This window comes from Nomia melanderi, chromosome 10 (assembly GCF_051020985.1).
Source record: "Nomia melanderi isolate GNS246 chromosome 10, iyNomMela1, whole genome shotgun sequence".
NCBI classification, from domain to species: Eukaryota; Metazoa; Arthropoda; class Insecta; order Hymenoptera; family Halictidae; genus Nomia; species Nomia melanderi.
The window spans coordinates 2,784,648-2,807,489 of NC_135008.1; the positions used below are offsets into that span (position 1 = coordinate 2,784,648).

Consider the following 22,842-nt stretch of genomic DNA (forward strand, 5'->3'; position numbering starts at 1 on the left):
CGCCGCCGGCGTCACGTCCGCGTCAATGGAAAACGAGGAAAAAAGCGAAAAAGAATGAAATAAAAGACGCGTGCGCGCGCGCGCGCGTGCATTGCATTGCATTGCGAGCGGCGTGTTTATGTCTGCTGCAGGAGAAGCTAAAATAGGACAAGCTACACGGTCGCGGAAGATGACTTTCTATCCAGTTGGCATTTTTTCTTGTTTCATCTATCCGTGCGCGCCGATCCTTCCGCCTACGCGGCGCCCGAAATATACTTTCCTCGTGACACGCGCGCGCGCTGGTTCGTCGTCCTACTAGGATGCAACCTTGTGTGCATTTCATTTGTGTTTATCACTTTCTATTCCTTTTTAACATTGCCATAGTTGCAAACTTTGTTGAATTCCTGTTGAGGATCTTCAGTGTGAACTTTGATTTTTAGTGTTTGGTGCCGAGTACTTTCTAATCTTTGACATTCAGACGGCTAAGTCATCGTTTTTTCTAGGATAATATGGTTTGTGTTAATTTTATTGGTATAGTTAAATCGTATCAGGTATTAATATAAATAATATTCATAGTATACTATATATTATTAAGTAGATTACTAATATAATATTAATATAAATGATACATCGTATCATATATTAATATAAATAATATTAATAGTATGCTATAATATTATTTATAATATTAATGTACTATTTATAATACTAGTAGTTATAATATTAGTGTAATAATATTATTTATAATATTAATAGTGTGCTATAATATTACTGATAATATTAATAGTGTACTATAATATTACTTATAATATTAACAGTGTACTATAATATTATTGATAATATTAACAGTGTACTGTAATATTACTTATAATATTAACAGTGTACTATAATACTATTTATAATAGTACATATATATATATATATATAAATATATGATATATATATTATATATATATATCATTTATATTAACATTATTAATACACTTAACAGTACACAGTATACTATCAATATTAATATCATTACGAATAATATTATATTCAATAAATAATTATTAAATACCGTTCCCATTGCCTCCAACAATACTTCCATAATTCCCTTCGCAAACTATTAATAACAATAGTACCTTCTAGTTCCATTAATTCCAATTTCGAAAAAACTACATTCCCAAGTCGCTCATTACAAATTCGGTCCGCTCGGTAGATTCGTGTTAACAATCGTTTTAATGCGAAATGTTTATAGTATCACTATAAATATTAATATCCAATTATCGAGGAATCTTCCAGTAAACGGCGGGTAACAATGCACTGCTAATTGGCCGGCTCGTAATTCGCGAGAAGTTTCCAGCGCAGCAGCGCGATCCACAGCGAAAGCGATCGCCGAATCTGTAACACGATGCAACAGTTAGAAAATTGTGAACACCGGCTTTCGTGAAATTCATTAATTGACCGCTTAAGCGTCGAATTGATCCGTGCCGCTGGCTGAAATTAACGACACCGTTAACGACCCGGGCAACGCCTTTAATAAGCCCCGCACTCACGACGCGATGAAAAACCGCCTAACGCCGCATTAAACACTTTCCAACCCGTAATTTATCACAACGCGATAAAAGGAAACGCCCGGCGATCGTTAACAGTCGACTTCTAATTAATTACGCCGTGCCGATCGGCTAACTTCGCCGGTAATCCGCTGCTTATTCGTTTCAATTCAACTATTTGCAATCGATCCCTGCTTAATCCTCTTTTAATGGGACACCATTATCGGTACATTTGTCCTCGTTGTATACAATCCTCTGATTCCCATTATGTTAGCCGATTTTCTTCCATTGTTCGTTGGAAACGTATAATTAACGCCTTGCCTTACAATCTGTTTCGACGACTTTATCGTTGACAATTTAGTAGAAAAAATTAACTGTTTCTACGTTTATTGTAAATATTGAAAATTGATAATATGTAAGTAATATTTCATTTGTGTTGATAATAAATAAATTACCTCGAATTTATGGGACGACCTAATATTTTCCCGAGTTTAACCCTTTGCACTCCATTGGCTCCTCTCAGTCGTCCCTCGATTTGACAAAGAAAAATTATGGAGTATAATATATAATGTTAAGTTTCGATGCGTTAATATGTGAAATATTAAAATAAAAATGCCTCTTTCCTCAGTTTCAAGAAATGTTAACTATATTTCATCGGAGTGTTCGGTATTTTCGGTAGAAAACTCTTGGAGTGCAAAGGGTTAACCCTTTTCTCAACGAATATTCATTATTTTCTGATAAAATATCAATGATACTTGTTACAACTGATATAAAGAAATACCTTGCATAAATTAAGCGACAGAACTATTTCATGTGTTGATACACTATATAAAATTTAATATTTAATCTGACACTTTATCATTTTCTTGGGTCGAATCCAATGGCGACTGAAAGGCGCCTCTCGAGTGCAAAGGGTTAACACTTTGAACTTAAAGGGATGAGTCGATAGATAATCCCGGCGTCCTCTGACGTTTGCCAGGACGAAATTGGCCGAGGTCCGCGCGTGTGCGTGTGACCGTCACCTCGAAGGAGACACGAACGGGAGGAGGATCAATCGAGGTCGTCGATCGAGGTCGACTTTTAGACGAATACGACGTACCATTGCAACGTGGATATGATAGAGGATGTACCGTTTGTCCTCGCAAAAGGGTCAAATCCTGGAGAACGGGTCAACTGGCAGGAGAACGTGTAAAACGGTGCTCCAAACGCGCATCAAACGCAGTTTCGCGCTAAGAGAAAAAGGAGAGTCGATAGTTGATTCGGTCGTAAATAACTCCTAGACGCGGAGTGTTATTAGATGAGAATCAATCAAAGAGCGACGACGGAAACGTTTAGATCGTGTAACAGTTACCGACTTTAATGATTCATTATCTGTAAGATCGTAAATCCGTGTTAATCCGAGGAATGAACAGACTGGGAAATAGGACTGGTGTAAATGTCTAATAACAGAACTGTAACGAAAGACTAATTATTCAAATTATAATCGTTCTATGGAATCTTTTACGGACTAATGTCATTTTAGGGAGATAAAGTTTTTATGTTTGGAATACCAAGTCATAAATAAATGATTGAATTACTAAAACAAGAGATCAGCGTAGTTTCCTTTTCCCTATTAATTAATTAAGGTATATAATTGAACTTCATCTTCATCATCTTCATCTGTACATTTCAGAGAAACGAAGCTAACCAATAATAAACTTGATAAGATTACCTATAATAATAATAATAATAAACCTAATAATAAACCTGATAAGATTACCTATAATAATAATAATAAACTTAATAATAAACCTAAAAGATTACCTGATAATATTAGCTAATAATAAACGGCTCAAGTGACTATACTAACCGTTTCAGTCCCAAGCGACAAGATGGCGCTTCTGCTACATTGTCTAAAAATGGCAGCCTATCGGTTCGTAGAATCAGATGAAGCTTATTTGTTTCTTTTCCTTCTAATTATTCATTCTTATTTTTTTCATAGACTGATCTGAGATAGACATTTGTCTAGAACTGGGAAAATGTAACGACCACACTATTTAACATTTGTTATTGCAAAAACATTGTTCTTCTTAGCATCAATATTGTAGCATTTCTAATATTCTCCAAGAATACTATAAAAATTAGTTCCTGATAGATTACAAAACAATCTAAAATGCCAAGGATTAACAATGGAAGGAACAAACGGAATGTCCGTTGCATCCAGAGCTGCCAGCGAGCGGACAAACGCAGAAGGTGACGCAAGTGGGCGTCGTCGAAGGAGCATCCTCGCGGCCACCGAATTGTTACGCAACTGTAGGAAAGCGAATAACCGGATCGAAGTATTCAGCGATATTTGCAATTGAAGTAGATTGCGTGTAACTACTGCCGGGTAATAGATTAATTGCGGGCCTGGCCGAAGAGCGATGATGACGGTCGCTCGGTACGCGACGCGGCAGTTGTCGAAATCGTATGATGAAGAACGCGGTCCTGGCCGTGCTCTGTTACTCATGGCTGAACCTGTTCACGGAAGTGCGATCGAACGACAGGTAAAACCGATCGATCCGAGGGGAAATCGGTTCGCGGCGAGCCGACGTAACTTTCCTTTGTTTTCGCAGCGCCGATGACGCCAAGGACTCCACCGTGAAAACTGGCATCGTCCTGCCGGAGCATTACGTGAAAGGTCTGTATTCCATTCGATGAAACCGCGAATTCGATGAATTCACGGGGAAAGTTTAGACTGAAGTCGTGAATTCTAGGACAGAGGAGATCTATAACTTAACTTGTATTATATATTATAATATAACTTAACTTATATTATAATATATAATATGTACATTATGTACAGTTCAACGTTGAATACCAAATTTAACAGTTTTACTGCATCGAATCAAGTCTAAGAGTGCAAAGGGTTAATAAAGCGAAGAATTAGCTTTTCTAAGAAAAGAAATAAACAAGCTTCATTTGATTCTACGAACCGATAGACTGACATTTTAGGCAGTGCAACGGAGAAGCGCGATAGAGACGCTTATGCCTCATTAAATGATTTTCAACCCCTAGTTTTCTCGTAACGCGTCAAAGTCCTGCGACTGTCAACAGAATTTCTAGCATAATTGTCACTCGATCCTCTTACATTCAAATTATATATGACTCTTCTGTCATCGATTAATTTAGAGCAACAATTGAATATGTCGTATTTCTCAGATGCAATGGGAAATTGGAATAATTTGAAGTATAAATCACTCGATATAAATTTGAATCATGATCGTGGTCACGCGTCAAGATTAATTGTCAATTTAAGCCGGACAATACAGGCAAAATTGCGATCAACAAACCGAATGATTGATTAACGATCTATTCGCGACATCCGTTGTACCGTGAATCGATCGTTAAACGGGTTTTATACACGCGGGACAGATGCTTCATTGAAATCCAGTTTGCGGATGAGTTTAGCAAACTGGCGGAAGTGTTTCGAATTTGACCTCGGTTCCTAATTTTTGTCTAAATATAAAATGAATGTCCACTGTTTGCATAAATATTCACGCGATCGGCAATCGTGCGTGCGGTCTCCAAAGAGAATGGACATCGAAGGATAATTTATGAGCTGTCCTGGTTTCCCAAAAAGTACCGGGCATCTGGTGTATATAGAAACCCTGATCGCCGCGACGACCACAAATCAATCGACTTTCTACGATTATGGGGAAACTAGTTCACGCTGCCCTGTTGGCGGATAGAGGCTGCCTCCGGATTTCAGGCAGCAGTGAACTGTGAGGGTCGATGCGACTGAGTACAGTAGAATCTTGATTGAATTGTTAATCGTTGGAGTGGTTTTTCAGTTGTTTTTATGGTTACATTGTTACTTAGTGTTGGTTTGTTTGGATTATCTAGGTACTAATTGGTTGAGACCATCTAAACTATTTGACTATTCAATTATGTTGGTCCTAGTTGGTTCAGATAATGAATCTTGATTGTCTGAACTGTGGATCATTAGAACCATGGTTTTCCAATTGTTTTTGTGACTATATTGTTTACTTTAGTATTGGTTTATCTGAGTTATCTAGGTACTAATTAGTAGAGATAATCGAGGTAGTGTATGGTATTCAATTATCTAAACTATTTGACTATTCGAATCATGTTGGTCCTAGTTGGTTCAGTTATTCAAACTATTATTACTATTTATCCTAATATTTATTACAAACTATTGCATTAATTACTATATTAATAGTTACTCAAATTATTTGATCATTCAAGCCATTTTAGTCCCAACTGATTCGAATAATAGAGGCTCCACTACTATTCAATTATCCATCTTGATCAGAATTAGTTCAGATGATCGAGGTTCTATCGTAGCAAAAGATTTTCTCCACTAAACGTATCTCGAGTCACGAGCAAAGAATGCCAAGGATTTACTATCCAGCTTCGTCCTGCCTGAAACTAAGTTGCAATTTTATTAATGAATTCCGTGTACGGTCAAATTAACATTCGTGCCAATGATTCAAGCAGAAATTAGGCCACCGTCGAAGCAAGGCATGCCTGTGCTGGTCGACTTCAACATTTTCGTGGCGGACATCAACTCGATCAACGTTGAGGACATGGACTTCCGGTGAGCCGAAACATTCAATTTGTTCGAGCAACTTGAATCGTTTCATTGATTACTTCGTCATTTGTTCTATCTCCAGTAGTCAAAGTACCATTTTTTCATCATGAAAAGCAAATTCGAATATTTTATATTATCAGATTAATAATAAAATTGAAACAACTGTAAATAAATAACTGAATAAAATAGTATAAAATAATAAACGATGAATGAAACATAGAATAATGAATAGAATGAAAATAGTAAATAAGACTATAACAAGCAGAAGTGAATCTGTTCACTGACACACGTTAATCTATTCGTTGCTCGAACATAATTACATGCTAATTTCGTTGCTTGCACAACACCGACGAAAAGATATTGATATTAAAACAGCGTGGACATGTTCGTACGCGAAAGTTGGATAGAATCCCGACTGGACATGCCGGAATACATTTTTGAGGAGGGCGACGATTATGTCACCTTGCCACCTGACTTCTTCGACAGCCTGTGGCAACCGGACCTCTACTTCTTGAACGCGAAAGTTTCCGGTAAGTTTTACGGTAAATATTCTATTAATTATATCACTACTAAATTGTGCTTAATATTAAAGTTGTCGGGAATTAACCACTGATTATTGTTATCATTATTATTCTTATTCTTATTATTAGTATCATTATTCTTCTTCTTATTATTATTATTATCATTATTATTCTTATTCTTCTTCTTATTATTATTATTATTATCATTATTATTATTCTTCATCTTATTACTATTATTATCATTATTATTCTTATTCTTCTTTTTCTTATTATTCCTATTCTTCTTCTTCTTCTTCTTCTTATTATTATTATTATTATTGTTAGAAACTATAATTTATTATATCTGAATACCGTACGATTCATCGTACCATTGTGCTGATGCTGTTCGATTTCAGAAATCGCCGCGTTGAATCACAAATTCTCCTCGGTGACGCTGTACAGGAACAAGACCGTCAAGTATTCGGCACGAATGCACGCGATCATCGCCTGCCAGATGGAATTCCAGCTGTACCCGATGGACATACAGATCTGTCCCATCTACATAGAAAGCTGTAAGTCGTCGATAACCAAAACAAAACCCGCTACGAGGCTCGTTATTCCGGTACCGTTTGCGACTTACCAGCACCACACTTTATTAAGTAGCCACTAAATTCTATCGAACTAGATCACGCGTATTAACCACGCGCCAATGAGCACAGCACAATGAAACGATGGATACAAACTGTTCGCCGCTTTCGCAAAATCATCTCTTAAACCCTTGACTTACATTCGTCACCAGTGACTTAATGTTAATCTCCTAGTGTAAACTAAAGGACTCTATATTCATTGACAATTTATAATCTCTTTAATATTGGAACTACTAGAAAATTCAAAATGATTTTGAAAATAAATAGTTTCACTAGAGTCTATAATGAATGTCTGAAGAAATTGAAAATAATCTATTATTACAATTTTTCTAGGAATTGCATATTAATAGTATTAAATGCTCGGTAGTTTTAGCGTTAACCACTAGCGCTGGAAAGTTATTTTACTTTTTAAGTCCATTCGGTACTTGTTAAAGATTAGTAGACTCTATCAAAAAGACTCCATCAAAGAAAACCGAGTATTACTAGATGCCCCGCATTAATTCGGCAAACTGCGACAGTTTCCTATCACAAACAGAAGCTGCGGCTGAAATGGGGCGCGGGCGGCGTTACGGTGAACCCGGAATTGAAGTTGTTGCAGTATGACATCGGTAAGCCGATAGTGTCCGAGGAGACCGTCGACTACATGCTGGAGAAAAGCGGTATGTTGCCAGTTTCGATGGACCAATGCTTAGGGGCTCACCCGGTGAAGTGTCCTTTCGTTTCGCAGGGAATTTCTCGCGGTTGGTGGTTTACTTCCGGTTCGAGAGGCAGATCGGGCATCATCTGATACAAACGTTCGCACCATCGACGCTGGTTGTGATGCTCTCTTGGTTCAGCTTCTGGCTGGGCTTGGATGCCATCCCGGGCAGGGTGGCTTTGCTAGTGACTAGCATGCTCACTCTGGTCACCATGTTCACTGGTCTCAAGAGCGACATTCCTCCGGTCGCCTACGTGAAAGTGAGTCTCCTTTGATCAACCTCGTTGGATTCTGATTGGGTCGTGGGAGCTGGGTGGTGTCCAGTAAGGTTGCCACTTGACGCTGGAAATAGTTAGAGCAGTTAATAGCAGTTTAAAATGTAGACACTGTTTTTGAATGACTGGAATTTTGGATACCTTGTAGATTTGTGAACGTTAAGAGTGTTCAACGTTAACTTTGATTTTGAAGATTTTATAAATTCATAAATGTTACTGTAATTGAAAAGATTGAAGAATGTGGAAGTAGGCATGTTGATATCTGGATTTTCAGGCGTTGGATGTTTGGATGGCTGGCTGTATGATGTTCGTGTTCGCCGCATTGGGTGAATTCGTGGTGGTCAAGGTGCTGGACTTGCAGTATCAGCTGAAATACGACCTACAGACATCAGTAATGTCCCGGCATTATCCAACAGTTTGTATAATAGTTAATAGCGGGCTACTAATAGTATATTATAAACATTCTCTGAGACTTCTTCATTATAAATCTTCATTATAAGAATATATTTCATGTTCTTTGTACAATAGATTCAACGATGTCTTGATGATTCTGTACTATTTCTTCTTAGCGCCTATTCAGTATGGATAAAAATCAAAGCATTTGGGACTACGACACGCCTTACATATCCAAAACCAAGAAGAAGAGGGCTGGCAGCAAACACCTTCTGCAAACTGCGTGGCTGGACTCTGAGTATCAGATTTTACGGGCGCGCAAGACGCGGTCGCAAATAATCGACACTTACAGTAGAATAGGTTTCCCTATACTGTTCTTGCTGTTCATGGTTTTGTACTGGCCAATTCTGTTGCTTAAGAAAGCTACGTGAACTCTCGGATAACCGCAATGGACGGGAGGAGTCTAATTAATGGTACAAATGTAATATAGTTGGATCGAAGAATTGTGAGCGACAAAATGCTTGTGAGTTCTTTTTTAAGTATACATTTAATTACCTAAATAAAATATGTATAAAATTAAATCTTATCTTATGTATACTATGTACAAATGTGCGAAGCTTTCATTCGACTAATAATCATCAATGAGATCATACGTGTTCGATTTCAGTCGACCTCCATCTCCTCGACTGACGACCGTTCCGATTCCTCATCTTCTTCCATCTTCTCCGACTTAACAGACGCTTTAGCTTTACGTTCACCCACCTTTTGCAAATAACTCATTGTATACTGATTGTAATCGCATCTGCAATTAGAAGAAGAAAATGAATCCGTCTGATTAAACAACTATTATATAAAATTATGTAAATAACCGACATTTTACTGAGCTCATCGTATTTCCTCTGCATGTTTTTCTGTAGCATCAGTAATATCGGCATTTGAAGCGCTGAATTTATTTTATGACCGTGGATTGTCAATATAGTCTCGACCCAAATGAGATAAAAATGTATATGCCTCGTCAATTCTAATTCCGACGCGATGAACTTCAGTACTCTTTCCACATAAATGTCGGGCAAAGATGCGACTATTAACTCAACTGAAAATAAAATCCATAGTAAATGAATCTTCATTGTACGAATACAGATAAGTCTATTTATTCCAAACTTACTATTCTCGATGGGAATTGTTTCTAAGACACACTTTATCAGCAGCTTCTCATTCAGTTTCAAAGCCATCATCAGTGCTGAAAATATTTACCGTTAATACCAATAGATGCCAATAAATTTTCTCAGAATCAAGGATAAAGATAATCCACCTTTTGCGTATGCCTTTTCATTCAAAGTAATTTTTACGGTTTCCGGTGTGATCCCTAGTTCCAATTCGAACGGATCAAATACCATGCCAACGTCCAACGCATATATCAGTAGACCCTCTGTCGTAGCTGCAGCCCAAGCTTGTCCTATGCAATCATATATTTTGGATTTTTATAAAACTGTTCCATAAACGAAATTCTGAGATAAAATTACAGAGTGATTCTACCTGTTGGAGAGAATTGTAAACCGTACACTCTCACTTCCGGCCTCAGGTTTCTGCTCGCCATGTCGCCTTTCTTGACCCCGGGTAATCTCAGCATTACATTCCCACCTTCGTTCGGTCCGCGGTATTCGACTAACGCTCTGTTACCAAACTCTGATATATGTCGCCTACTTATAATATCCTGTACACGAACATCAGTCCCATTACTTTCAAGTTAAACTAATTTTATGTGAACCACTAACCGTTCAAAATAATGCCATCACTTACATCAACTCCATCCAAGGATCTGTTCTGAGTTACAACGAATTTCTTAACGAGCAAACATTCTTTAACATTATAGATACATATATGTTTAGACTGCCCACCAGCTAGTATGCACGATCCATCGGCCGAGTAACATAAGTTATTGAAAGCTCTGAAAACCGATTTTTCATTAGGACAATTCTAAGGAAACGTATGTATACTAACATTTATTATAGTTACTATAGTATAGTATATTATATAATATACATTATATCATTTGTATACTAACTTCCCCTGTAAACTCTTTTTCGCAGTAATCATATCAGTCCTGGATCTGCCACTGCCTAGATCATTCCTTCCTTCGATGCTACCTGTTTGCGTCGCTGTTTTGCAATTGAAAAACGAAATCTGCCCATCCAGAGTAGCAACTGCCACTTCCTCGCCGTTCGGTTTGTAAGCAACATACAGACCATCCGACGTTAGCTTTATTGTTTCGTGTTCGGAACCGTTTTCAATTGCATTCCATACCTTCAATGTTTTATCCCAAGATACGGATACCATTTCTGTGCTAGTAGCACTTGGATTAAATGCTATACTAACTACTGGGCCTTCGTGTCCGCTCATCACCTGTTTAAAGGATGTATATAACGGTTATCGGAATTGCAGGATAATTTGGAAATAGTTATTAACTATATACCTCTAAGAGAGTGCCTAGTTTAATGCTCCACAAATAAATCTCAAAGAAATCTTGACCTCCTGCTGCAAGAAACTCGTCGCTTGAATCTAAAGTAATGCAGGAGAATTGGACCGGTCGCGGTGAAGTAAGAGTTCGAAAATTCCTGTACCTTGCCAAGTCATATGCTCTGGCCGTTCCATCGTACGAGGCGGAAACGATAAATTTCCTGTTATGGCTGAACAAAACACCTGTCACCGCCGAGGTGTGCTCGCGAAACGTGACAGAACAAAATCCGTTCACTGTATTCCACAATTTCACTTTCCCGTCGTCGCCTCCAGTAACAATGTACTGGCCATCTGGACTGTACGCCAGACAATTCATATTGTTACTGTGGCCCTGCTGTTTCATCGCATATGTTTCACTTTGCCACTCCCATACTAATAATTGTCCAGCCGAGGAACACCCTAGAGCTATCCAGTCTCCAGTCGAATTGATTGCAATCGATGAAACATACTGATCTGATATACTGAAACGAAAATGTAGAGAAATGTTTACTATTGAATATTATTCTATCGTAATGAATGAATGAATTATTACAGTAGTTAATACCTGAGAGAATGAATCATATTAACGTCAGGCATTTCATATAAATAAAATGAACCGTTGTTAAACCCGACTACTAGGATATTCGTCTCCTTGTGGTATGCAGCCGCAGTTAGCGATACTCTTTCATCTTGCTTCTTTTGTACGACGTTAGCTAAGTAATGACGGCATAATTGTTTATAACGGAACTTTTTCATTTTTGGCTTAATTTCGAAATCAAGGTCCTCATCGCTTTCCGGAGAATCTTCTAAAATACAACAAACCAGTTGGAATAGTTGAATCGACTGAAAAGTTTGAACTAGAACTACAGATAATATATTTATTTGAAGAAAAAATTTACCTGGACGTTGTAACTTCCGCTCAAGAGCTTTAATCTGTTTCTCAGTTTTCTCAATAGCTTTCTCAAAATCAAAATCATCCTCTACATCACTATCTGTTTGAGGCTTGGCTCTTTTAACCCGAGGCTCCCATGGTACTAACTCATCCGCGGAAATTGAACATTCCCAAATAGACAGTTGACCATTTCTGGAACCAATAAATGGTTATGGCCAATGAGATAATAAAACATTCTTGAATTATACTCGATGTATGCACTTACCTACTGATTGTGGTTAAATCATAACTATTTTTCTCAAAGAAACATGCTACAATAACATCAGAATGGCTACCAAGGTTAATACATTTAAAATTCGCAAATTTCTCTAAGCTATATACTTTTGTAGCATTGTCTCTAGCACCGACAGCAAGCATTCTTGAATCATACGACCAACTAAGACAAGTTGTGTCACCAATAGCACCATGAAACACCCGTTCCATGATAAATGGATTATATGTCCCGGTTTGTAAGCCAGGAGCATTAAAAATAAATACTGAAAAGATGATCAATCATAAAGTATTGGTATGAAAGTTATAAATATTTCAATCATGTAGATTATTGTAAAACCTTACCATTATTTTCTTTACATACTGCAAAATGTTTACCATCTGGGGAGAACTTTATGCGTCTAACACGACGTTTAAATTTATATGTATGTATTACCATTTTGCTTACCATGCTAATGACATGTAGATTACCCTCTACAATGAAAAATTAATAAATTATAATAAATTCTTACAACTACACAAATATGCAAAGATAAAGACAATAGTTTTACGTTGATTAACTGCAAGTAACATAGATCCATTAGGTGATAAATCGATACAAGTATAATTATATCTGCTTTCAACAGGTAACGTATTAGACTTGTTACTGAAATGTATAATGTAGTGATTATTTAATGAATCAATTCTTTCCTTCATAAATATAACAATGCTACTTTTCTGATACTTACTTCTTTAAATCATATATAGTTATCCTGTTTCCCACGGGACTAATAACAGTTGATCCATCTGGAGAGAATAATAAATCTCCTTTATGATAGACTGTGCCTAACAAATTAGAAAACTGCAAAAAAGATATACATGTCATATAAAAAATTCATAGTCAACAAACAAGTACAGTTTTCCAAATCATTTTTAAAATAGACAGACTGCCATACTAACAGGTGTTAGTCAGTATTATTAAGTATATAAATTAACAATCACAACATAGAGTACAAAAACATTACCGGATTAGGTTAGAAACATAATGCACAGGGTTAACATAGTTACAATAAAACCAGTGCCACTTTATTCTCAAAAATCTTTGTTAAAAATATTCTTCTCACCTTATATGCGAATCTCATGATTGCTAAATACGTTTATACACGGATTTCCCAACAATATCTTCCGACTTCACCGAAACACGTTTAACATGACATTTGAATCAAGCATGCTACAAACTCCGTAGCACGACTTCCGGTCATCCGCATGTCCGATCACGTGTTTGAAATTAAGGTGTTGGCTGGAAATACCAAAAATCCAAATCCGAATTAGTTTAATATAAATCTGAACAGCAACGTCATGTTCAAAACAGCGAATATTAAATATCAACATAAAACGTCTAACGAAGTCGTTAAATTGATATAGAACAATTACTAGGGGAGTTCCAAAAACAATATTTTCAGATTGAGCCTGAACATACAGAATGTTATACCAATTACTAGACAATAAACTACTTATGCATACACATGATCTCACAAATTGACTTACAAAAATTCAACTAAAAACTCCTGCCCTCGTATCGATTAAATTCCTCCCATAAATATACAAGTATATATATATACATATATATTAACAAAGTTACTCCTAAAAATCGTCGGAAAAATCTGAAAAATTCCCCTGCAGAAGTCAGCCAGGAACATTTTAACATCAATTAATTCTTTCCACTGGAAACGTGTTTGCTCAGCTACGTTTGAATTTGGTCACATGCTTTCGCACGTCCCGTCGAGATAACCTAAAAGTATCGGGTCCCCGCGATAGAATATACCGTCCGACGGGAAACATCATTTCCACGGGAATATTTAACGATATCCGGCTAAATTCGGGGAAATAAAAGTTTCGCATAAATAAGAAAAAGGACAGGAAACGCATGTCACGCGGTTCGGGACACAAGAGGGTGCGCAGTCGGTGTGCGCAGAGCCGCCGCTAGGGGACCTATAGAGCGGCTTGACGTCAGATATAAAAGATGAAACGCCCGACGGGATTCGCTTCCGACGGTGCAGCCCGCAGTCGCGAACCAATAGCAACCGCATAGACATCCGCGAGCGACGGCCAGTCTCTTCTTCTCTCACTCGTCACTCGTCACATGACCCGCACTACTGTACGGTAGGCCATATTTGACAGTGGACACTAGTTTAGCGAAGTGAGCGCGAGTAAAGATCGCTCCTGGTCGGGATTGTCGTCGCGTTTCGACCAACCTATAAATACTCGTGTAGAATCCTTGGATTTACGCTGGTGAAGTCTTGAACAAGAACGTAAAGATGGCAACGGAAGAAAATCCTATTTACGGGCCCTTCTTCGGCGTGATGGGCGCCGCCTCAGCCATCATATTTTCTGGTGAGTCTCAGTTGTTTGGCCTTAGCCTGGTTGCGAGCCCGACGATCTTTCTATCTGTCAAGAATGAAATTCTCCGCCGTCACCGATGACGATGATTCATTGAACGCTGTCCGGAGCTTCGATTCACTTCCTCGTACAAGCACGCCATTTTCTTTGCCACGGGCAGCCCAAAAGTATCGAAAACACGGCGAATCGTGAAAATCGAATGGACCCTGTATCAAAATCTAACGTTCAACGGATCGATCGGATTCGGTTCACTATACCGATCGTACTCGATCGCCGATTAACCGTTTCTAGAATCGATCCTTCGACCGTGAAATTACGTTTCTCATTTTTGTCAAACGTTTCTGTCAAGCCGTGATAAATACAGAAATATATATATTTTATATATAATACGTATATAGATACATGTATTATATACAATATATATTATTATATGTATATACATATACATATATATATACGAGATGTCGCGCGTTCCAATCCCAACGAAACCGCCGAAGATGTCAAGGATACAGATTCAATTTCGAACCGCCATTTTTCTAGGCACGTAGATCTGGGATTTCGTAATGTTCCGTAAACGCGGTCCAACCGGCCGTCGAGCTTAATTTTACATTACGAGAGAAACGCGTTCGCGGCGTTCGGCCTGGCCACCCGTTATTTCGTAATGTCTGACCTCATTGACCAGCTTTTCAATGAAAGGGTCCGCCGTCAGAAGGAACGGTATCGCAGGATTAAACGGGTCGCAGCGGAAGATTCCGACGGACAATCGATATATTATCGGTGGCCATCGATCTCGGTTTAATCGATTCGAGTGCCATTCACTCGACGTATAAGAATGAGCTCAGGAACACAGTATTTAACCCTGAAAAAAATTAAATAAAAAACCAGCTTCCTAAATTCGATCACAGAATATTCAAAAATGGCACTTTATCTGTATAAAATATATAAAACAAGACATTCTCATAGATATTTCATTAAGGACTTGTCGAATTGTCTTTAGATAAGAATCTTTCAGAGAGAAATAATTGGAAACGTGTAATTGTACATTCGTAAATTGCTCGAGCCTGGAAGCTCTTCAGGATTCAAGTTTTCGAGCGTCTCTCTGTCCCTATCAAGGAAATCAATACGAATCTCCCTTTTCCCGTGTGCGCCAGTCTTGAATGGACGGCGGCACACGAGGAAAATTGACCGACGAACGAACGGCGCACGAGGACTCCATCGAAATGCATAAAATGTTGATCCTAGGCCAACCAGACGAACCAGAAATTCGACTTGGCAAACCGTTTCGATTCCCGGTTCACTCGAATCTGAAATATTCGGAAGAATCTTCTTTTTTTTCCTTTCCGTCTTCTGGTAATCCGTTTCAATCCCGACAGAGTGTACGGATATTAGAGACTGTTAAAGGATAAAATCGTGTAACTATCGGTGTCCCGTGGCCGTGCCACGCCCCCTACTCACGGGATGGGACTTACATTATTATCATGTGACTGCCAACGTGAGAATCATGTGACTACGATTTCCAGCCCAGCCGGAACAATTCGTCGCCACTGGAATCGTAGATGTATAGCTTTTCCTTCTGGACAGCCCGAAATATCGTCCGGGAATATTAACGATAAATGCCGGGATGTATATGAAACGAAATCAGGTCCGTGACCTCGTCGTCGGGATCAATATTAAACGAGATCGATAGCTCTTCACGGGCCACCGTTTCGAGGGGCATTCCCGGTTCGACTGTGAAAAATCGATCGCCCCGATATCGAATTACGAATTTTTTCGGCGGTTTATAGGGGAATTAAAAATGAAAAGTTATGATGGAATTTGTTGAATTGAAGATTGAATGATTCAAGGTGCCATTTTATTCTGGTTAATGGAGATTGTATTTTATGAATCAAATTTTTATTGTACGTTCATTGCGAGGAATTAAAGAGATGTTGAGAAAGATTAATATATATTTAACAATCTTTTTACTCTGAGAAAATATTTATTGGTCTTTTCATCGTTTTTGAGACTAATTACGGGTGAATGGTATTTGATAATTTAGAATTGAGCAAATGTTGGTATATAGTTGACAATGATATCCTTATCATACTTCTTATCTGTTTTACCAGGCAGTTAACAAAGGGAATGTGGTTTTGTTGTTTACATCTATCAGTAAAATGTTCTTGGAACAATGTATTAATGAAAAGTGTGTAACTTTTTAATATTGAAGATATATTTTCTCTTTTAAATGCTACCTCCATTAATTTTACAGGCTTATGGCGTGTCATGTGTAGTGGGTATGTTATTGTAACTGTTGCCAATATACTCGCAATGCTGTCTAGTAAATCTTTCGTTGATGTCTCCTCGTGAATAAAATAAATGCAATGTCTTGCTTCATTTACTTACAGCTCTGGGAGCAGCGTATGGCACAGCAAAATCAGGCACAGGAATTGCAGCAATGTCTGTCATGAGGCCAGAACTTATCATGAAATCTATCATTCCTGTTGTTATGGCGGGTATCATTGCCATTTACGGTCTTGTAGTAGCTGTTCTCATTGCTGGAAGTTTAGAGGAACCCAAAAACTATTCTCTTTTCAGGTATGTTACAATTTCTATAATCTCACTCTCTCTCTCCCCCTCTCTCTCTTTCTCTCTTTCTCTCTTTCTTTCTTTCTCTCTCTCTCTGTCTCTGTCTGTTTAACTTGAATTACATACGCTGTAGCTCGACGAAACCACAATGTAGTATAATACAGAAAAAAAACTTACAAATACTCTTTACTACAAGATATATTATTCTAGAAATAATATAAATATTTATAGCCTTTATATCTTATAGATACTGAAAACATTTAGCCAACGCTTGACTATTAATATTCTACTGGACTAAATAGGGGCTTAACTAGTTCTACCTTCTGTTGCTTCATTTAACGTTCAATTTGTACATATATATATACGATCAACTATTACTTTCTTCTCATAGAGTTAACAAGCAATTTTTTTGGTCTTTTTACTCTAGGGGTTTTATTCACCTGGGTGCTGGCTTAGCGGTAGGTTTTTCTGGTCTAGCTGCTGGATTTGCCATTGGTATTGTTGGTGATGCAGGTGTGAGAGGTACCGCTCAACAGCCTCGTCTGTTTGTCGGTATGATCTTGATTCTAATCTTCGCGGAAGTATTGGGTCTCTACGGTCTCATCGTTGCCATCTACTTGTATACCAAGTAAACGAATGTTAATGGCAGGAATGCAAGACTCGTCGCCTGCAACCAACAGCGCTCCCCGACTATTATATATACATATATATATATGTATATGTATATACATATATATATATATTACGACTTGTTTCGACATTTTACTTAAAACACATTTTTCCATGCATACTCACATCGAGTCATCCAAGCATCCTTCTGTAAGTCTGTATTAAAGTTCAGATCTATTAGAGTCCGAGCATTTAAGAAATAACATAATTCATATTACACAAAGCGAATACAAAAAAACCATTTGAAAATACTGCAAGCGTGTTGCAACGAGACGAAACAAAATGAAAACCACAACACCAACAACAACAGCAAATCTTAATTGAACAAAAAAAAACCTGTTAAGTCAAGAGGAAAACGGAAACATCACATCAGTCTTGCAGGAAGAGGATGCGTGTGTACAGAAGAATCGAAAAAGCGACAGGCGACAGGGAGTTTACACTGAGAAAAAAAAAGACCCCGTTACCCCATGCCGAACATTTCTCTTTCACTGTATAGTAATCATTTGTAGCGTAGTTTGACATTGAATTATCAAGTAAGATAATCGGCTCTACTGAGTGTATAAAGGAAAAAAATGTTATTGATAAAAGAATATTTAGCACAATTATGTATTAAAAAATGCAATTGAAACGGCAGCATACAGATATTGCAAATATCCGTGTCCGAAAAACGGAGAGAGAGAGCGCGCGATACCCGCGCGCGGGGAATGCAGCATTGAAACGCGAAGGTTGTACAAAAACTGTAATTTCACAGTGGAGAACAAAGGGAAAGGAACGAGAAAGAAAACCCATGGATATTGTACAATCGAAGAAGCTATAAGACACAAAATATAGTATGTGGGATATAAAGTTTTAGAGGGGGAAACAAACAAACAAAGAAAAAAAAATAAATAAGAATGAAATGAATGTGAGTAGACAATGGACAGATACATGATAGTATTAAGTCAATTCAGTGGCTGCTGGACGTATCAGGAGAACCATGCAATGAGCAACGGTGTATGATTCAACATGAATTGGTTCGGATGACCGCATAGGCCGGCGGTGATTCCCTTCTCTATGATGGAACATACGTTATCTCGCGTCTCATTGCTGACATATATATATATCTATATCTATGAATATACATATTCAAATATGTTCTGTGCGTATGTATATATATGTCAATGAAGCGGCAAAAGCATGCGAAGCTGATAAGAAAGCTGATTCTATACGTTCCAGCGGTGCATGACTACCTAAGAGAAAGGGTTACGAGATAATGTGGTAAAAAAAAAAAACGTAAAGTAAAATAATAATTTGTACATTCCATAATAAGTTCGTTCAGTGCAGGCGAGCGGGCGCTTGTGACGGCGCAACGACAAGGATTAAATTGTTTCCGGAGGAGAGAACAATTCACAATTTCAAGTGTGTTCGACATTTCGCATTTTGCGCATCATTTTTCAACGATGCGTTAACGGAGGGCAGCCGTAGGACAAATGCACACAGAATTTCCTCGACGGGGCCCGCCGCCATGGGAGCTGGCGACGGACCCCTTGCACCGGCCATCCCCGACCGGCCACCACCTCTCCCCGTAACCAGAAGATCATCACAATCTCGAGGATCAGAAAAATATCGGTTGCGTCCGCTTGCCAAATTTTATGATTGCGCAGTATTTTCTATCTAACGACGAGAACAACCAAGCTCAACGTGTAGGCGCATTTCCGGGGGAGAACCGGAGAACTTAGAACTGTTTGTTGAACCTAAGGTTGGAGCGGCGAGCAAAGATGGCTGTTTATTTTTGGTCTATTCATTTATATTCAACCAGTAAATTTGTATGAATAATTTTTCACATATATGTCTATTCTGTAATGCACTTTGGTATATTAGGAATTCATTTTCCTTTCTCAGTTGTTTCAAATTTCATTTATATCTAGTAAATTTTTATCAAAGATTCTTGTTTTGTATCACATATATGTCTACTCTGTAATGCATTTTGTACACTACAAAAAGGAACTCATTTTGATGGTTCTCTTCTCAGCAGATAACGTTTGCTTCGCAACAGTGTCTGAGTCACATGGCCAGCCGCTCCGATCTTACGTTGAACAGACTGTAACACCGTATAAACACGTCACGGAATAACCTTCGGTTTAAGTAACGAGCGGCAAACGAGAGTTACCACTACGCTGTTTCGCAACCAACGTCCGTGAAAGAATACCATTAAGCGGATGTCGTTTAGCCTTTCTTGATACCATTCTTTTCGTCGATCGCCGCTAGATCTCGCTTGAAAATGCACCTATATAGAATCCATACATATGTACACATATTTACCTGCTAGATACGTATACATATGTACAGACACACGTACACACGTACACAAACACAAAGTCATCATAATAAAAGAACAGATAAGCCGACAAGTTAAAAGATCGAATTGCCCTTTCGAATTCTCAACAACGACAATTTTTCTCAAAGTAAAACCTACAAGTAACGAAACGAAATGGAACACAAAACGGCGTGTAACGGAAATGGAAGAAATGTCAAGAGCCTCTTGAAGGAACTCATAACCAGCGTGACCAGCGAATCGCAAAAATAGCGAGCCGGGGAGCGGTGGTGGTATGGCTTTCTGCAACGAGAGAAAGAGTGAGAGAGAGAAAGAAAGCGAGAGAGAGTACGAGAGAGAATGTTTGTGTGAACGTTTTTCATTTAACGAAACCACTTGGATAAAAAAGAAAAAAAACATACATATATTCGACAAGATTACAAGCACACGAATATACTATATGCCAATTACCAATCTTCCCTGCCCCACCTTTAATCCCTACCTTCCTGTGTCTAGTAACGATAATTAAACATCTGCTATCTAATCATTGAGCTGCGGGTGTTGATGCATAATGTTTCACACACGGATCCCCATTGTTACGGACATCGATCGTATACTCGATTTCGGTATACGGAATTCTAATAAAGAGATTTCTTGAAATTTCAACTTGTATTATTGTGTCTCGTGAAATATGTGTGTGTGTATATGTATGTATATGTATACCACGATATATGTATATATATATATGTATGTACGCGATAAAGGCATTCCAACATCCGCAGTCTACGTAATCATAAATTGAGCGCGTGTAATGTATATATCACCGCCATGCTTTACACTTGTACGACTTAAAACGAAGAAGAGTTAGACTAGAGATTAGGTTAGGTGTTATTGTATACCAAAACGTTGTGTAGCCGAGATAAAGTGTAACCGCACGACGCGCAGTAGATGTACATGTGTGTGCGTGGAATACGTGTCCAAAAGTGTAGCGCGAGTGAGACGGCCAGAGAATTGTGTGCAGAGAGAGAGAGAGAGAGAGAGAGAGAAAGTAATTGTGAAATGCGAGAGGATTAAGGAGAACGAAAAGTAAGGCACGTAGAGATCGCTGTTACCGCCGTTGCCGCCGCCGCCCCCAAGTACTATCTTCCAGTGTTACTAAAATGAAAAGCGATTAAGAAAAAAAAAAGAAAGAAACGAAGAAGAACAGAATAGACTCATTGTTGAGCGTGAAGTAAAGAAAAAAAAGTGATACTGATCAATAATGATGATAATGATTATTTATGTTATGATTCGTCCTCGATGTTACAGAAAAAACCGTGTTTAATAAAAATTTAATTTGGACAAACGAAGTATGTATCGGTACTCACTTTCGTCATTGGAATTATAACCTAGATGTTGTCGCACGCGCCGGGGACACAACTCGCACGTGCGTATTATCGGACGCGTTAATTAAGGGGTACCTCTAATTAAACGTGTTGGACGCGATCCAGCTTTCTGTCGTAATCTTTGATCTGTTAACTGGGCGATTTGTGTATGCTAGAGTCGATGCTGGTCGAAGGTACTCGAGAGGAATTATTTTATGGTAAATAAACGATGATTTGTTGAGAATAGAATATTTGTGAGATGAGCGAGGATGATTTGGGACAGTGTTTCTCCGGTTAACAGATGAAGAATATTGTTTAAGAGATTGTTCTTGAGAATGAGATTTTCTGTTTCATTTAGGGGTTAAGTTAGGAGGTCCTTTGGTGATGATCCATTTTTTATCACTGCCATTCAATTTAACGAACGTGGAGATATTGTTTTCGACGCAACGTCGAAGGTAGAAGTTGAGATGTTTCTGTGCGTAGGGAGAAATTGGGAGACGAATTATTGATCGATGTAGCTTACTTCCGTTGAGGTTGGTCACTTTGAATGAGTTTCGACTTGTTAACCGGGGATGGAGGTCGTTGACACGTTGATTGCTGTGATGGTCGTCGGTGATTGGTAAAAATTCATATTTATATGTATTATATATACAATATAATATAATATTATATAATATATATAAATATATATATAATATATAATATATATATATATATTTATATTATATTTTATATTATTATATATATATTAATATATGTAATCGAATCGTGTTGTTGACAGGTATGATACACATCTTTGGAACAATGACAATACCTTGTGCAACGTATTGATAAATCATCAGAAAACTTCACGAAATGGAAAAGATAAAGTATCTGATTGAATTGCATTGTTAATATTGCACGTTCAGCTGAATGCCACTGCACAAGGTACCATTATTTAGAACATAGAAATCTCAAACTATTGCAATTCAATTTAGTTGTGGCCATCATGGCATTCAATGTGTCAATAATTATTTCCAATACCATTTGCCTTTGTTACAAAAGAACATGTATTTCTAAATTCGAAATTCTCGTGGCAGTCAACGTATTAACCCTCTATAGGCCCACGTAACTTTCAAGTCACACTATATTAGCATCCTGTTTAACTTCATCTTGCAAAGTAATGAATCAAATTATGTAATTAACTACAATAATTATGTAATTATGTAATTCACTTCAAACTACCAAATATATTGTTAACACGTTCGCGGACAGTAAGACTGAAAAAATTGGAAATAATCCAGCTTTCTGTCGTAATCTCTAATTAACTAGGTAA

At 37.9% G+C, this 22,842-nt stretch overlaps 3 protein-coding genes across 7 annotated transcripts; 2 read left to right on the forward strand and 1 right to left on the reverse strand.

Moving 5' to 3' along the window:
- The first annotated feature begins 3,390 nt into the window (after positions 1–3,390).
- alka (glycine receptor subunit alpha alkaliphile) lies at positions 3,391–9,030 on the forward strand. 5 transcript variants are annotated; one of them, XM_031993190.2, is made up of 9 exons: positions 3,391–4,039; positions 4,109–4,173; positions 5,991–6,093; positions 6,463–6,617; positions 7,004–7,159; positions 7,753–7,893; positions 7,962–8,191; positions 8,481–8,621; positions 8,776–9,030. In XM_031993190.2, the coding sequence occupies exons 1-9, from the start codon at positions 3,963–3,965 to the stop codon at positions 9,028–9,030; spliced, it is 1,323 nt and encodes a 440-aa protein (XP_031849050.1). In that variant the 5' UTR covers positions 3,391–3,962. The 5 variants fall into 5 exon arrangements, with proteins under 5 accessions (XP_031849050.1, XP_031849059.1, XP_031849062.1 ...); XM_031993199.2 differs by having other exon boundaries at positions 8,481–8,597; XM_031993202.2 differs by having other exon boundaries at positions 6,487–6,617.
- Positions 9,031–9,252: 222 nt separating this feature from the next.
- On the reverse strand, positions 9,253–13,952 carry LOC116434608 (periodic tryptophan protein 2 homolog). The gene is made up of 16 exons (XM_031993179.2): positions 13,785–13,952; positions 13,361–13,536; positions 12,986–13,098; positions 12,809–12,903; positions 12,603–12,731; positions 12,253–12,523; positions 11,995–12,179; positions 11,661–11,901; positions 11,073–11,577; positions 10,665–11,002; positions 10,400–10,547; positions 10,136–10,313; positions 9,912–10,055; positions 9,765–9,839; positions 9,473–9,692; positions 9,253–9,401 (listed from the first exon to the last, which is right to left on the reverse strand). Exons 2-16 carry the CDS (start codon positions 13,376–13,378, stop codon positions 9,263–9,265), a joined length of 2,799 nt encoding a protein of 932 aa, XP_031849039.1. The 5' UTR covers positions 13,379–13,536; positions 13,785–13,952; the 3' UTR covers positions 9,253–9,262.
- Positions 13,953–14,287: 335 nt separating this feature from the next.
- On the forward strand, positions 14,288–21,512 carry Vha16 (vacuolar H+ ATP synthase 16 kDa proteolipid subunit). Its single transcript, XM_031993208.2, has 3 exons — positions 14,288–14,630; positions 17,021–17,210; positions 17,629–21,512. The coding sequence occupies exons 1-3, from the start codon at positions 14,555–14,557 to the stop codon at positions 17,831–17,833; spliced, it is 471 nt and encodes a 156-aa protein (XP_031849068.1). The 5' UTR covers positions 14,288–14,554; the 3' UTR covers positions 17,834–21,512.
- The last annotated feature ends 1,330 nt before the right edge of the window (positions 21,513–22,842 follow it).